This window comes from Meriones unguiculatus, chromosome 4 (assembly GCF_030254825.1).
Source record: "Meriones unguiculatus strain TT.TT164.6M chromosome 4, Bangor_MerUng_6.1, whole genome shotgun sequence".
In the NCBI taxonomy this organism is placed as follows: Eukaryota; Metazoa; Chordata; class Mammalia; order Rodentia; family Muridae; genus Meriones; species Meriones unguiculatus.
Window position 1 is genome coordinate 17,928,787 of NC_083352.1, and position 17,114 is coordinate 17,945,900.

Genomic DNA, 17,114 nt, shown 5'->3' on the forward strand with positions numbered 1-17,114 from the left:
TTATTTCCAGCCATCTACTCCTTCTTGGTGTGTCTGCTTCTTCTTTTTCTAGGGTTTTTAAGTGAGCCATTAAGTTGCTTGCATGAGCTGTCTCGAATTTCTTCTTGAAGGCACTTAGTGCTATGAACTTTCCTCTTAGCACTGCTTTCATTGTGTCCCACAAGTTTGGGTATGTTGTGTTTTCATTTTCATTGATTTCTAGAAAGACTTTACTTTCTTTCTTTATTTCTTCCCTGACCCAGCTGTCATTTAGTAACAAGTTGTTCAGTTTCCATGTGTGTGTAGGCTTTTTGCTATTTCTATTATTGTTGAGGTCCAGCTTTATTCCATGGTGATCAGACAAGATACAAGGGATTATTTCAATCATCTTGAATCTCTTGAGGCTTGCTTTGTGACCAACTATATGGTCTATTTTGGAGAAGGTTCCATGAGGTGCTGAGAAGAAGGTAAATTCTTCTGTGTTTGGGTGTAAAGTTCTGTAAATGTCTGTTAGGTCCATTTGATTCATGACCTCTGTCAGAGACATTGTTTCTTTGTTTAATTTCTGTTTTGTTGACCTGTCCTGGGGTATTGAAGTCTCCCACTATTAATATGTGGGGATCTATATGTAGTTTAAATTTTATCAATGTTTCTTTAACAAATGTGGGTGCTCTTGTATTTGGGGCATAGATGTTCAGGATTGTGATGTCTTCCTGGTGGAATTTTCCTTTGATGAGTATGTAGTGTCCTTCCCCATCTCTTTTTATTAATTTTGGTTGAAAGTCTATTTTATCAGATATTAGAATGGCTACTCTTGCTTGCTTCTTGGGTCTGTTTGCTTGGAAAGTTGTCTTCCAACCCTTTACCCTCAGGTAATGTCTATCTTTGTGTCTTAAGTGTGTTTCTTGTATGCAACAGATTGCTGGGTTTTGTTTACGTATCCATTCTGTTAATCTGTGTCTTTTTATTGGAGAGTTGAGTCCATTGATGTTGAGAGAGATTAATGAGCAGTGGCTGTTAGATCCCTTGATTTTGATGTTGGCTGTGGTCATCAGGTTGTGTGCTTGGTTGCTTTTTGTTTTACTGTAGTAAGGTTATTTATTTCCTGTGTTTTCTTGAAAGAAGATATTTTTTTGGCATTGTATTTTCCCTTCTAGTGTCTTCTGTAATGCTGGATTTGTTTGTAGGTATTGTTGAAATTTGTTTTTGTCATTGAATATCTTGCTTTCTCCGTCTATGAGGACTGAGAGTTTGGCGGGGTATAGTAGCCTGGGCTGACATCTGTGTTCTCTTAGGGTCTGCATGATATCCGTCCAGGCCCTTCTGGCTTTCATAGTCTCTGTTGAAAAGTCAGGTGTTTTTCTAATGGGTTTGCCATTATATGTTACTTGGCCTTTTTCCCTTGCAGCTTTTAGTATTTTTTCTTTGTTCTGTATACTTACTGTTTTGATTATTATGTGGCGGGAGGATTTTCTTTTCTGGTCAAATTTGTTGGGTATTCTGTAGGCTTCATGTATTCTTATTGGCCTCTCCTTTAACTTGGGGAAATTTTCTTCAATGATTTTGTTGAAAATATTTTCTGGGCCTTGGAGAAGGGAGTCTTCTTTTTCCTCTATACCTATTATTCTTAGGTTTTGTCTTTTCATATTGTCTTGGATTTCTTGGACAGTCTGTGTCAGGAATTTTTTGGATTTAACATTTTCTTTGACAGATACATCGATTTCTTCCATTGTATCTTCTACACCTGAGATTCTTTCTTCCATCTCTTGTAGTCTGTTGGTTATGCTTACCTCTGTAGTTCCTGTTTTCTTTCCTAGATTCTTCCTCTCCATTATTTCCTCCATTTGTGTTTTCTTTAATTTTTCCAATTCTATCTTCAGGTCTTGAGTTGTTTTGTTTACTTCCTTCACCTGTCTGATTGTACTTTCCTGTTTTTCTTTTAGTTCCTTCAACTCTGTTTCTTTTATTTCATTCAGTGCTTTAAGCATTTCCTTTCTAAAGGCCATAAACTGTTTGGCTGCAGCTTCCTCTATTTCTTTACGGATGGCAATATTCTGTTTCAGTTTATCTTCCTCTATGTCTTTACGTATCTTATTTGTTTCCTCTGTTATCATCTTCATGAGCATAGTTGTTAGGTCATCTTCTTGGATTTCAGTTATGCTGGGGTGTCCAGGGCTACTTGCCCCTGGGTAACTGGGTTCTGGAGATGCCATATTGCTCTGCCTTTTGTTGCTTGAGCTTTTACGCTGGCCTCTACCCATTGTGCTATCTTAGGTGTTTGGGGTTATTTTCTGGTGGTTCCTGGGGATCCTGTGGTGGAGAGAATCCCCTTTGCAGAAAGCTGGTTTTTCCTGAAGGATGTCTTCTCAGCTTTTTGGGTATAGTCCCTGGAAGGCTGGCGTTTTTTCAGGGGTTGCTGCTGCTCACCTCAGGGATAGAGACCTGAGTGGTAACTGTGGTCTTTGTTAGTCGAGAGGGTTCTCCTCTCACCCAGGGAAGTTCTGAGGACAGCTGCCCTGTTTCTGGGTTTCTTGCTGTAAATTTAATGATCAGCTGCTGTGACCCAGTTGGAATCTGGCGCACAGCAACTGTTTGTGCCTGTGTCTAGAGCACAGCTGAGTGAGTGATGGCGGCTCGGCCCCGCTGGTCTTTGCTAGACTTTTTCCAGGGAAGGATTGGTGATTTAAGTCAGTACAGTTTCCTTCCTTCCTTGTGGATTCTCTGGAGAAAGGGACTCTCATTCTCTCTTTTTTTTTTTTTCCCCTGGTATGCACTGCTCCTGCTCGGTCTCTGTCAGCTGGCTGGCCGCAGAAACTGCCTGAGTCTGGAGCACAGCTGAGTGATGGCGGCTCAGTCTCCGCCTTTCCGGCCTTTGGGAACCTGGGTGTTTGCCTAAACTGGGTAATTTTCCCGAGACTTTTTCGGGGTGGGGGTGTCGGCTGAGTGCTCTGAGATCAGACCAGCCGTTTCCCTCCCTGTGTGTTTGCACCGGACAGTGAAACTCATTCGCTGGTGCCCTGGTGCCCACAGTTCTAACTCAGGCGGCGAATCAGGCTCAGGCGGCGAATCAGGCGCGCAGGCAGGCAGGGCTTTGTGCCGGAGCCTGGATCCCCGGCTCTGGCTCCGGGCTGGCTCCTGAGGCGCCCGTGGAACCCGAGTACTTGAAGAGATTTTCAAATTTCTTCTTGAAAGCACTCAGTGCTATGAATTTTCCTCTTAGCACTGCTTTTATTGTGTCCTATAAGTTTGGGTATGTTTGTGCCTTCATTTTCATTGACTTCTAGGAAGTCTTTAATTTTTTCTTTATTTCTTCCCTAACCTAGTTTTCATTGAGTAGTAAGTTGTTCAGTTTCCATATGTGTGTAGGCTTTTTGCTATTACTGTTGTTGAGGTCTAGCTTTTATAGTCCATGGTGGTCAGATAGGATACAAGGGATTATTTCAATCTTCTTGTATCTGCTGAGGCTAGCTCTGTGACCAACAATATGGTCTATTTTGGAGAAGGTTCCATGAGAGCTGAAAAGAAGGTATACTCTTGAATTTGGGTGAAAATTTCTGTAGACATCTATTAGGTCCATTTGATTTAGGCCCTCTGAAAGTGCCATTATTTTCCTATTTAGCTTCTGTCTGGATGATCTGTCCCTTGGTGAGAGTGGAGTGTTGAAGTCTCCAATTATTAAGGTGTTGGGATTAATGTGTGATTTCAGCTTTAATAATGTTTCATTTAAAAATGTAGGTGCTCTTGTATTTGGGGCATAGATATTCAGAATTGTGATGTCCTCCTGGTGAATTTTTCCTTTTAGAATGAAGTGCTCCTCCTCATCTTTTTTGATTAATTTTGGTTGAAGGTCTATTCTATTAGATATTAGGATAGCTACCCCAGCTTGTTTTCTGGGTCCATTTGCTTGAAAAACATTTTTCCAGCCCTTTATTCTGAGGTAGTGTTTATCTTTGTTGCAAAGGTGTGTTTCTTGGATGCAGCAGAATGTTGGATCCTGTTTCTACAACCATTCTGTTAGTCTGTGTCTTTTTATTGGAGAGTTGAGTCTATTGATGTTGATAGATAATACTGACCAATGAATGTTAGTTCCTTTTATTGTGAAGTTGGTGGTGTTACTGTGATTCATTGCCTGTTTTCTTTTAATTTTTTTGTGCAGTTATCTGTATCCTATGTTTTCTTGGGTGTAGTTGTTTTCTTTGGATTGGAGTTTTCCTTCTAGTGTCTTCTGTAGGGCTAGGTTGCTATGTAGATATTGTTTAAATTTTGTTTTGTCATGGAATATTTTGTTTTCTCCATCTATGTTGATTAAAAGCTTTGCTGGTATGGTAGTCTGGGTTGGCATCTGTGGTCCCTTAAAGTCTGTGTGTCATCTGCCCAGGCCCTTCTGGCTTTCATAGTTTCTGTGGAGAAATCTGGTGTGATTCTGATAGGTCTACCTTTATATGTTACTTGGCCTTTTTCCCTTGCTGCTTTTAATATCTTTTCTTTGTTCTGTAGATTTAGTATTTTGACTATGATGTGACTTGAGGAGTTTCTTTTCTAGTCTAGTCTATTTGGTGTTCTGTAGGCCTCTTGTATGTTTATGGACATCTCTTTCTTTAAGTTGGGAAAATTTTCTTCTATGATTTTCTTGAAAATATTTTCTGGACCTTGGAGCTTGGAATCTTCTTTTTCATCTATTCCTATTATTTTTAAATTTCATCTTTTAATGGTATCTTTGATTTCTTGGATGTTTTGTGTTTGGAACTTTTCTGATTTTTCTTTTACTTGAGGGAAGTATGAATTTCTGCAAGTGTATCTTCAGCACCTGAGATTCTCTTTTCCATCTCTTGTATTCTATTGGTGATGCTTACCTTTGTGGTTCCTGATCTTTTCTCTAAGTCCTCCAGCTCCAGGGTTTTCTCTGTTTGTGTTTTCTTTATTGATTCTAATTCTGTTTTCATGCCTTGCACCATTTTCTTCATCTGTTTGAATGTGGTTTCCTGTCTTTCTATGATGGTCTCTTTTTTTTGTTTGTTTCCTCTCTATATGCCACTAGTTGTGCCCCTACTTGTGCCTCTATTTGTTTGGCTGTATTTGTCTGTATTTCTTTGAGAGCTTTGTTTGTTTCCTCTTTATTTGCCTCCATTTGTGTGGCCCTTTCTTTGAGAGATTTGTTCCTTTCCTCTTTATGTCCCTCTAATAACTGGATAAGCATAGCTTTAAAATAATTTTCCTGTTTCTGATGAATTGGAGCAATTGTTGATTTTGGGGGTTGCTGGTGAAGCCAGAATATCCTGATTTTCGTTGGATGTATTCTTATGCCGACCTCTGGCATAAGAACCTGTAACCTTCACTGTTTGTTCCTGGAGTCTGTACTTCAGACTGGGTCTGTCTTTTGCTGGTGTCTGGAGTATTCTTCAGGAATATTAGAGAGGTCCACTACTTTGAGAGTATGTGTTGGAGTTTCAGCTGTACCAATTTTGGTGTTTTAGATCCTCTGCTTCTCAGATACAGTGTGTGCTGGTCGCTGCCATCTTGGATCCCCCACTCGCTTGCTTTTTATCAGTTGATTTTTTAATTTTTCTTATATTTTTTATTTTTTGAATTTATTTATTTTTTCTTTCTTTTTCTTTCTTTCTTTCTTGCTTGCTTTCTTGCTTTCTCATCCCAAGGGTCCCTCTTCCTCCCTTTTCCTCTCCCTTTCCCCCCCAGAAAAGGAGAGCCCCCCCCCATTCTCCATATCAACCTTCTCCAGCACATCAAGGATGGGAGCATATCCTCATCCCTTGATGCCAGACAAGGCAGCTCTGCCAGGGAGAAGTCAGCTAAAAGCAGGCAGCAGAGGGCATGTTAGAAACAACCCCCTCCCCTTGCTAGGCAACCCATCTGAAGACCAAGCCACCCATCAGCTACATGTGTGCAGGGGGCCTAGTTTCAGATCACTCATGCTCCTGGTTGATGTCTCAGTCTCTGAAAGCCCCCTGGGACTAGGTTATCAGTTGATTTTTGTAAATTGAATTTCAATCGTATTCTATGACTATAAAGGAGATTTGTAACTCCTCTTGGAGAATATTGTAATTATATAATAATATGTGTAAACCACTCAGGGCATATTAAACATTGAAAATTAGCTGATATGTGCATTTTTAATTATTATTTATTGTCTTTTTGCTATCTTCTAACATGAATAATTCTTTTTCAACAGAAATATATATATATGTATACATATATATATGTGTGTGTCCTGTTTTATTAGAGAATATACTTAGTCTGTGGACATTTTCTTTTTCTTTTCTTTTTTCCCCCCTTTGGTTTTTAGAGATAGGGTTCCTCCGTGTACCCTTGGCTGTCCTGGGCTTATTTTGTAGACAAGGCTGGCCTCCAACTCACAGCAGTTTACCTGCCTCTGCCTCCCAGAGTGCTGGGATTACAGGCATGCACCACCACACCGGGCTTTTTGTTTGTTTGTTTTTAAGATTGAATTTTAATTACAAAATTTCTCTTTATTTTTAATTAAAAAAATTCCCTCTCCAACCTCCAAACTTCTCATTGCTCTTCTTCAAATTCATGGCCTCTCTTTTCATCAGTTGTTAGCATTTTCCTGATTAATGATTGATGTGAGAGGGCCCAGCCCACTAAGGGTGGGGCCACCCCCGGAAAGATGGTCCTGGGGTGTATTAGAAAGATAGCTTTTCTTTAGACAATTCAATGCATGCATGCAATGTATTTCTTATAAACATGCTCCTCTCCATTACCCTCTCTATCCCCCCAACTCCTGCTGACCCCATTCTTCTTCCCCACTACTCCCTTCCTACTTCCATGCCATTTTTGTGTGCAGGTAGCCACAGGTGCTGGGTGCTCACGATTGTATTGGCTAAAACATAGATTAAAAAAATATTTGAGGCAAGGTCTTCACTGTGTACCCTGGCTGCCCTAGATCTCTGTATATAGACCTGGCTAGACTTGAACTCACTGAGATCCACCCCTATCTACTTCCCAAGTAGAATTAAAAACATGACACCAAACCCTTCTTAAATTATTATTCATGTGTCTGTGGGTATCCCAAATGAAGGGGCTATTGGATCCCTTGGGCCTGGAACTCGTGTAGTTGTGAAGCTGCCTGGGTGCTGGGTGCTGGGTGCTGGGTGCTGGGAACTGAGCTTGGGTCCTCAAGTACTCTTGAGCAGCAAGTACTCTTAGTTGCCAACCCATCTCTAGACTGTAAGGGAGATATTTTGTTTTTGCCCACTGATGAACTAAATAGTGTGTGGGGGAGTCAACAGAAGATCTAGAGATATATTTGGTGAATACCAGTAGAACTTGACTGAAATCTCCAAACATCAAAGAAAACTATACATGAGGGTGTTGATTCAAAATGCAGCTCTTGTGGAAGGGGAATAAAAGAGTGTTTGTAAAGGAGCCTAGTAGAGGGGTTGTAAAGATAACATCTTTAATTTCAGTCACGGGAGGTAAAATCTGTCTGCCACCAAGATTTATATTCTGGGAAAATTATTTCTGATCTTTATTCTGAACATAAGAATAAATTTAACTGAAGACAGTAAGAAATAATTTTTGTTGAGCCATTAAAATTTTTTTAAATTAAAAAATGAGAAAAAGGTGTTTATTTTGAGCCAAATGTAAGTACAGCCTGGGAAATGGATTCTGGGTTCAGAATGATGTGTTCCATCATGGAAATAGTTACATGAATTAAAATTTTTTTCTCAATTCTTTTTTTAATTGAAAATAAAAATTTCATACCGCATATTCTGCTCACAGTTTCTTCTCCCCCAACTCCTTCCAGATACTTCTTCCTACCTCTCACCCATCCAACTCCAAACCTTCTTTTTCTTTAGAAAGCAGTTAAATAAAAACAAATAAACCAGAATTTAAAAAGTAACTAAAACACTGCATGTGTTTTATTTATTTTTTGTTTTTTGTTTGTTTGTTTGTTTTGAGACAGGGTCAGCTAGCCAGGCGTGGTGGTGCACAACTCTAATCCCAGTGCTAGGGAGGAAAAGGCAGGCAGACCTCTGTGAGTTTGAGGCCGGCCTGGTCTATATAGTGATTTCCAGGACATCCAGGGCTATGTAGAGACATCTTGTCTCAAAGAACCAAAAACAAAACAAAATTAATTTAGATAGGGTCAATTGTCTTGGAGCACCCTGTGTAGACCAGACTGACCTTGAACTCAGAGATTCTCCTGCTTCTGCCTCCTGAGTGCTGGGGTTAAAGACATATGGTAATAAGGATCTTTACCTAGATGGCCTTACATGAACTTCTGATAGTCACAGAACAACAACAAAAAAGTCATATGAAAGCTTTTCCAAAAACAGCTGGGAAGGTCAGGTAGGCGGGTTATAGCAAAGTGGGAAAATCCTCTCTGTTAGGTTGATTTCAGTTCACATCTCAGCTATAGTTGATGAAAGCAAGTTATCTGCTAAGTAAATATATTAAAAAAGCTTTACTTGAGTCAAAAGGATGTTAGGTTGGGTATAGAGGCTGGTGCCTAAGATAATTTTGGCTCTGGATTTCAAGCCTCTGCTATGGCAGGGCTCTAATTAGCTTTATATGATTCCCCCTGACTCTGTTCACCGCCCTCCACCTCAGACCCTCAGTTCACAGGAGTAAACACTAAATACCTTATGCTCTGAAGAAGAGCTCCTGGGCTGGGTGTCATGCTCTAACACCAGTCTGGTTAAGAGTGCTCTCATCCCACACCTGTAATCCCAGCACTCAGGGAGGCAGAGGCAGGTGGATCTCTGTGAGTTCAAGGTCAGCCTGGTCTACAAAGTGAGTCTAGGACAGCCAAGGCTACCCAGAGAAACTCTGTCTTGAAAAACAAAACAAAACAAAAAAGTGTGCTCTCCTGAGGACCTCTTCGTCCTTAAGGCAGCAGAGAGAGGAGTCCCAGAAGGCAAGATGGCAGTTCCTCTCATCACAACTCAGTAGCCCCGGTTGGCTCAAACTTCAAGAGTCTGACCCCAGGTGGTTTATTTTAGGTGTATGTAAGCACAGAACAGTTAGGTGACATGTGTACAACAAAGCTCACATAAATCGTCTTGAGGAATAAAGTAAGCCAACACAGGTCAGATGTTCATAAAGATGGACAGGCGCTATAAATTGACTGATTGGTCTGGGAAAGGATCTGGTGCAGGAAAAGCCTCTGGCTACACAGAGCAAAGGTCACCAGACTAGTAAACCGCCTTCTGGGTGGATAACAGGCATTGCATTTCTTCACTTGACGGAACAACCGGGTGTGCTATTTTCCCAGGTTCCCCAGTGCTTGTCTGTGAGCACAAAGCAAAGACCCGCATGCCTTCTACAGGAAGACCACGATGAGCCTAGCTAGTGAGAAAGTAAAAATAGCCATCAGTACTAACACAAATGGATAAGAGAAAAGAATATGAGAGGCCTACCCAAACAATATCTGAGCCAGAGGGGAGCGGAAATTTCATTGTAAATAAAACTCTGAATGTTGTCATTACAACTATATTGAACTAACCATGCCGAAAATCTATTTGTTGAGACAGGATCTCCCTGAGTAGCCAGCCCTGCCTCTCCTCAGACCTGCAGAGATCCACCTGCCTCTGCCTTCTGAGTGCTGGGATTAGAGGTGTGCATCACCATGCCAGACAAAAACCTGGTGGTTTGCAAATTAGAAATTGCCAGAGGAATGCTTAATTATCTAGAGCCAACCTAAGAAAAATGATGGCGCTGACAGCGATCTCCTCCAGCTCCACTAGGGGCTTTGCGTTTGGCAGCTTCTTGGCTGTGTTTCACTGGATAGCTTTGCTTCAATACCCGATAAACTGCCATAGGAAGAGCACTCACTTTCTTCTCACATAACACTTTCCCATGTGGGGAAATGTGCCTATGGACACACCACAGGCAGTTCAAGTCCAAGACTGTTATTTAGTAGCCCTTATTTCTGTCATGGAACAGAGCATGTGAGACATGCCAAGCACTTGGTAAACATTCGCTAACCTCTAGGAGGAGCAGGAAGGGTACTCTGCTTATTCTAAAGTGTGTTAGAGTTAAACCTAGGTAAGTAAAAATGGCGAGTTAGTGTGTAGTCTGCTTTTTGTCAATGACCAAGTGAACAAACACAGGCATAGATGAACGTGTGAATGTGTGTGCATAGGTAAGGGAAAACCCCTCCCGCCTGTACACAGTAATAAAAATACACAAGAATATTCACTTCATTTTAAATAGAAGACAGTTTTGTGGGCTTAGTTATTCTATGTCAATAAAATGGATTTGCATTTTGTCTCTGTCCCTCTCTGTTCTTAGGCGATCCTCGTCTTTGTGCTAAGCATCGGGTCTCTTATAATCTATTTCATCAATTCAACAGAGTGAGTAAAAACCCCAGTCATGCTTGGCTGCTTTATCAGTAACGTAACTGCTTTAGAATTTCCTCTTCAGGGATGCCAAATAGAGTTTTGCTCACATGCATGCACCCTCCCACCCCCCTACACACATACATTCACACACACACACACACACACACACACACACACACACACACACACACAGCTAATCAAAACGGAAACCATATAGCTGCCCCCCCACCCCAGTGCACACTAACTCCAATTCTGTGATGAATGCATGTGTTTGTCCTGTATCTTGCCACCTCCAATGCTAGTGTTGGGGTGGGGTGTACAGCTGTACCGCAGACCTCCAGCTTTTGCTTCCTCACACAGGACCACTTACGAAGGCTTCTGAATTTCTCTGGTGTTGACACAGAGGTCCTGCGGTCTGTCAGAGCCTCTCATGCTTCTTTGTGAGACTTCAGCCTTGGATGGCTTCTCTGAAGCCATCCCCTTCTTATGTAGCTCAAGGCTAGGACAGTATTTTAAAAAAACTAAACCCAGTGTGATTTAAACCTCATGCCACACTGTATAGCCAGTTGGGGTAAAATTAAGAATTCCTAACACATCTTTTAGGAAATACCTTTGAGTTTGTTTCAAATCCATTCATTTGATCTGGAGTAGTGGTGTCTCAAAGGGGTAGATGAGCTGAAAGATCTTATCTAGATTTTTTTTTTCACCCACAAAGGACTAATCTCTGAGGCTCTGGACCCCCACTTAACAAAACTGAAGTGGAACCCAGGGATCCTGTAACAGAGTGGTGGGCCATTCTCCCATTGTTCTCCACGCCATTGATGCCCTAGTAGCTTCATTCGTGGTTCCATCCCCAGCAGGAAGGGAATTCTCTCCAGATTCGACCATGAGGCTTGAATGGACCACTCTCATTGAATGTGTACATTGCCTGCCCTGCCTTCATCTCTCTGTAGACACCGGTTTTTAAAAATGTTTATCTTTGCAAAATGTTCCCATTTCTTTCCAGCCCCGTTGGAAAATGTTCTTCACACAGAGACAACACTCTTCATGTGGATTTGAGTTTCAATACTTTCTTTACTTTCTATTTTGGGTTGAGGGTAAGTACCTAGGTGAAATGGTAATAACTACTGTCCCCCCCCATCCACAAACAGAAGCAAAATAAAGAGACCTGTGTGCTCCTCAGCTCCTCAATCTCCCTTGCTTCTCAGGCTCTAAAGGTAGAAGACCACCTGTGCCCCAAGCTGTTAAATACTTAATGAGACCTAAACCCGCATCTCCTGTGCTTGAAAGTGCAAGCCGGGTCCAGAAACCCAACCAATGATCCCATTATCAGACACCCTGTCGGCAACCCTTACTGGCTTCTGGCCTTCCATTGGGGAAGCTTCACTGCTTAGAAACCAGAAGCTGGCAGAACTTGAGTGTCAGTGTTCCATGAGTGACGCATGTACCATCCTACTTTTTGAATTTTTTATTTGCTTTTCGAGCGTTTTCCTGTTAAAGTTCTATTTCTTTTATTTCATGTGTACGGGTGTTGTGTCTTCATGTGTGTCTGTGCACTAGCTTATGGTGCCACAGATGCTGGAGGAGGGTGTCAGAGCCCTTGGAACTGGAGTTACGGATGGTTGTGAGTCACCATGTGTGTGCTGGGAACTGAACCTGGATCCCTGCAAGAGCAGCCAGTGCTTGTAAACACGGAGCCATATCTCCAGCCCCAAACTGAGTGTACTTGAACTAAATTAGGAAGCTCAATACACAATGGCCTGACAAGCTTTCTGCAAGCTGTAGATTTTTCACTGGACACTGTCCTATATCATATATCTTCACCAATCACATATAATAAGCTCTATGTATATGACAGTTATACACATAGATGTATAAAAGGAAATATACACATAGAAGAATTGTATCTTGTATTAATGTATATTTTATATATAGATATAACAAAAAACTCTAGGAGCAATGAAAGCTCAAAGTATTTAAACGTGAAAGCTAGGGTCTGGGAAGTAAAATGATTTATTTGCTCATTGGTAGAACACTCATTAAAATTATGATTTCTCTCTCTTGCTTTAGTTTGGTTGCTTGGCTGGTTTTGACACACCACACTATATCGCTCTGGCTGACCTGGAACTCTCTTTGTAGACCCGGCTGGCCTCAAACTCACCGAGATCTGCCTGCCTCTGCCTCCCGAGTGCTGGGATTAAAGGTGTGTATCACTATGCTCAACCCAAGTACAATCTCTTTATGTAATATGTATGCATTTGTCTATTTTTCTAAGTGTCTGTGTGTTAAATAACATGTAATTAAAATGTCAGTTAATGAATGAGATATAGCAGAACAGTAATCATCCTTCAGAGTCATTTCAAAATTCTAAGTGGTAGGTAGGGGGATGGAGAAGTAGCTCATCAGTTAAGACCACTTGATGCTTTGATAGAGGACCTGCATTTAGTTCCCTGTTCCTATACCACAGCTCACAGCTGTTGTAATTCTAGTTCCAGAGGATCTGACACCCTCTTCTGTCCTCTGGTTTGCACATGGCACACACACATACAGGCTAATATACATATAAAACACTTATATACATAAAATAATTTAAAATCTTTTTCTAAAAAATCACAAGGGCAATATAATTTGGGGGTTTTGTTTCTATTTCAGTTTTGGGCAGCTGATGACAAGATCAAGTTCTGGTTGGAGATGAATTCAATTGTAGACATTTTTACCATCCCACCAACCTTTGTTTCTTATTATTTGAAGAGTAATTGGCTAGGTAAGTGTGCTGTGGCAATACATAATCAGTACCAATGTTGTTTTAACCCCAAACTTCTCAACATAATTTAGAATATTTAATACCTTTTAAAATACCTCACGGTCATTTCAAAGGCTCCTCTCTTGACTGTAGAGTTTTGTATTATATTTACAGAAACATTTTGTTTTAAGATTGGATCTCAGTGTGTAGCTCTGGCTGGCCTTGAACTCATGGAGATCCACCTGCCTCTGCCTGGGAGGTGTCACCACCAGAATGACCAGAATCATTTCTTGATCCCAGCATGTAGCAATGTACCTGGTTCACGGCAGGTGTCCAGTAGTTGTTGATGGAATACCTGTGGACCCTTACACTAGGATCTCATATGAACTCAAAGAATGGCCTCCCTTGGTTTCTCAAGGCCCATCATCAGGTTTAGATATGCTGGAACTGGGAATTTTTCATTACTCATTTTATCTTTAAGGTGGCCATATTGACAGTGCATGGGCTTTTTAAAGTCAGTTTTTATAAAATTCTGTCTTCTATTTATTGTTTATAAGATACACACCAATTCTATTTCTTGCTGTTGTTAACAAAAAAGTAAAACTCAGATTATTGAAAAGTTATAACCAGGAAGCTTAACGGACCCATGTAAAATTTTCTATACATTCTAAAGGAGAGTTAGAGTAAAATGAATAGTGCTTATTACACAGGTCAGGATCTACATGCTTGAGATTCCATCTACACGCTGTAAGATGGATCCTATTATAACTGTCATTTTCTGGATGAGGAACTATGGAAGTGGGTACCCTAGGTCATGGTAGTTGACTTTCAGGACCAGGGTTTATGCTTCATGTCCTTAAACCTGTGACATTACAACACATTAACTTTAAGTGGCTCAGTGCGTGCATCCCAATCCTGTTATGTTTCAGGCTATCTTCTCCTGGTTTCTTTGTAGGTTTGAGGTTTCTGAGAGCCCTGCGGTTGCTTGAACTCCCCAAAATTTTACAGATCCTCCACATCATCCAGACCAGGTAACTGCAGGACTCCCTGACATGCCCGCTTGGCAGTTTGGATCAGGAGATGAAAACATTAACTGGTCCTCAAGCAGCCCACATCTCATGGGAATTGCAGTGTAAAAAAATCAGGCAATCTGTCAGCATCTGTGATGTCACCCTCTCACCCCCTCCATGTATTATGTAGCAGTTTGGCCAGAAACCTTTCAGTCCTTGTACAGAGATTGCTTAGTCCTTGTTTTACAGAACGACAGAGTATGTAAGTCCACTTTGATTTTAATTCCAGATCTCCCTTTCCAAAACAAAAACAAAACAAAGCAAAAAAACAAAAACAAAAACAAAAAACAACAACAACAAAAAAACCCAGCCAATACAGAGGCTTTGGTTTTGTACATTTGTTCTTGAGAATTGTCTCTCTTTGCATGGCTGGATGAAGCTGCTTGTAGAAGCTGTGGATTGCTAAACCCCAGTGCCAGACTTGGGGTACCTTCTATAGGCCCCCAAACAATACCAGCCACTTGTCACTTCTCTCACTCCTTATTTATTACCCACAAGTAATAAATGATAAACCCAGTTGCTGACGACATCACATACCTTAGTTGTATAATATGGAGAAACCTATCCAGAAGTAAGCTGACGGCTTCCTGCCTGCTGTGTAGCTTTCATGGTCCCTCCCTGAAGATGCTCTGCCTGCTGCTGGGGTAGAAAAAGGCATCAATGGTCTCAAGTTGTGAACCCTACAAGACCAACTTACCAGACAAGAGGTGCCCATTTGTTGTAACAATGGCACTACTGTCATGGGCCTAACCAACTGCTCTCTGCTTGGACTGGAGACCTGTTCCATAGGAGGGAACCATGCCTGGTACTGTGAACCTGGTTAAAACCCCATGCCAGGCACCAGGCAAAGTCATAGGCACTAGGGGAGGGCAAAGGGCACATGGATGGAATACTATTGTTTACCTCTATTTCATAGTGTAAAACTGTCTTCTAAATACTTACGTTTATACCCATAGACAAATGCTACTCTCAGCCCTAATCAGAGACACTGTCTTTTCTAGTGATTGGTGGTGAATGCAGAGACTCAAAGTGCTCATAATAAGTGACATATGAGTGTTCAGCCCTAAACAAGACATGTATTCCATCCCCTCTAAGGTTCAGGGAATGCTACAAGAAGAGGAGGCAAAAAGAATGTAAGAGCCAGATGTAGGGAGATGGGCTGCAAAAGCTGTCTTCTGGGCAAGACGCAGCCATTGCAGTTTTGAAGTCACGGTGGCTGTGGATGTCCGCTGTGGGGTGGCACCAGAATGTGCCCATTGACAACCAGGCACAGAGGGAGGGAGGGCCTCAGAGGGCACAGACTCTCACTAATGCACTACTGGGTACTGATAGATTCAGGGAGACCCCACTGGGTTCCAGTGGATAGTTCCAATCCACTGCTCAGAAGGTGGTTCTGGTTAAAGCAGGTAGGGTGCAAGACAAAACCAAGAGTCACGAGTCTGGGAAAGGGACTGGTAGGGACTGACAGGATGGTGAACGAGGCTTGCAGGGGAGGGCAATCAAAGTGCATTGAATAACATGTATGCAACCTGGCATGGTGGCACACACCTGTAATTCCAGCATCAGGGAGGCAGATGCGGGCAGATCTCTGTGAGTTCAAGGACAGCCTGCTCTACAAAGTGAGTCCAGGACAGCCATGGTTACACAGGGAAACCCTGTCTCAAAAACCAACCAACCAACCAAACAAACAAACAAAATACATGTATACAATTATGAAAGAACAAAAACAATCAATTAAAGAAAGAATCACTTCTGTTGGTTAGTAAAATAAGAAACATTTCTTCAGGGTAAGAGATATAACAGTTCCCCAGAGCATGAGAAATGTCCAGCAGCAGCAGTGAACTATTATTGCTTAGAGAAGTAGAGCCATGAGCTCAGTGGGAGAGTACTTACCTAGCATATGCAAGGTCCTGGGTTCAAACTCCAGCATTACAAAAATTACAAAAACCCTGGCATTATAAAAATAGTGCAACTTAAATATCTCCAAAGGATAATAATTCAAGTCCAAACTATTTTTCCCCTTCGACACTCTTCTTAGAGATATCAGTATTATGGTCTAGGTGCAACTCAGCAGTTAAGTATGCATTGTGAAGAAGTCAAGGATGGAAATACTATTTGTGCATGACAAATGGCCAGGCCAGAAACTGAAGCTACTTCAGCTAAACTCTAAGGCTTTCCTTGATAGACATCAGCCTCTTTGATACTTTGCCTCAATGACCCTGGTATGAGTTCAGAGTATGACAAACACTACTTCCCTGTAATACACTCACATCTTATTTTACAAGTCCATACCTGACTCCTGCCATTTTGGTATACTACCTGAGCTATAACCTTACAACTTGATTGAGTGTTGATCCACATGTATACCTCCAAAAACACCAGGCTGATGGACAACACAGTAAAATCTAAACCATTTGAAGAAACACATGACACTGGGTGAGTTTCCAGCCATGTTTCTCAGGCTCTTAACGCATACGTGAAGGATATAGAGGCCCTGTAGCCACTCAGACTGGAAGGTGAGGGCAGAGCTCCAGGTAACGCTGTACGTTCCAACCTATGGGCCACACAGGGAGCAGAAAACTGGGCCCCAGAGGACTGTGTCTGTGTTGATTCAGAACCTGCCTGCAGAGACCTAACAGCTCTTTGTCCTGTCCTTTTAGCAGTTCACTGAAGCTCTCCAAACTGTTGTCAATAGTTCTCAGTACCTGGTTCACAGCTGCAGGATTACTTCACCTGGTAAGCAAGTCATCTCCCCAATGGCGTCTGCCAGTGTGAGCGTCCTTGCAGTCCCCAGTGGCATCCACAGGTGTGAGCATCCTTGCAGTCCCCAGTGGCATCCACAGGTGTGAGCATCCTTGCAGTCCCCAGTGGCCTCCACAGGTGTGAGCATCCTTTCTTTGAAACTGGAGAGAGACCAGACCAGAGATTTATCTTTTTATTTCTACCTTTTTGGTTTTCCTTTTTAATTCCCACCCTCATAATTATCATAAATTTTGCATC

General features: G+C 41.7%; 1 protein-coding gene across 1 annotated transcript in view; it reads left to right on the forward strand.

Moving 5' to 3' along the window:
• The window catches only part of Kcnu1 (potassium calcium-activated channel subfamily U member 1), a 100,272-nt gene that overhangs the window by 14,101 nt on the left and 69,057 nt on the right, over positions 1–17,114 (forward strand). Inside the window, exons 3-7 of the mRNA XM_060381357.1 lie at positions 10,252–10,313; positions 11,308–11,398; positions 12,954–13,065; positions 14,000–14,075; positions 16,775–16,850. Coding sequence (XP_060237340.1) covers positions 10,252–10,313; positions 11,308–11,398; positions 12,954–13,065; positions 14,000–14,075; positions 16,775–16,850 — 417 coding nt within the window. The remainder of the gene's footprint in view (positions 1–10,251; positions 10,314–11,307; positions 11,399–12,953; positions 13,066–13,999; positions 14,076–16,774; positions 16,851–17,114) is intronic.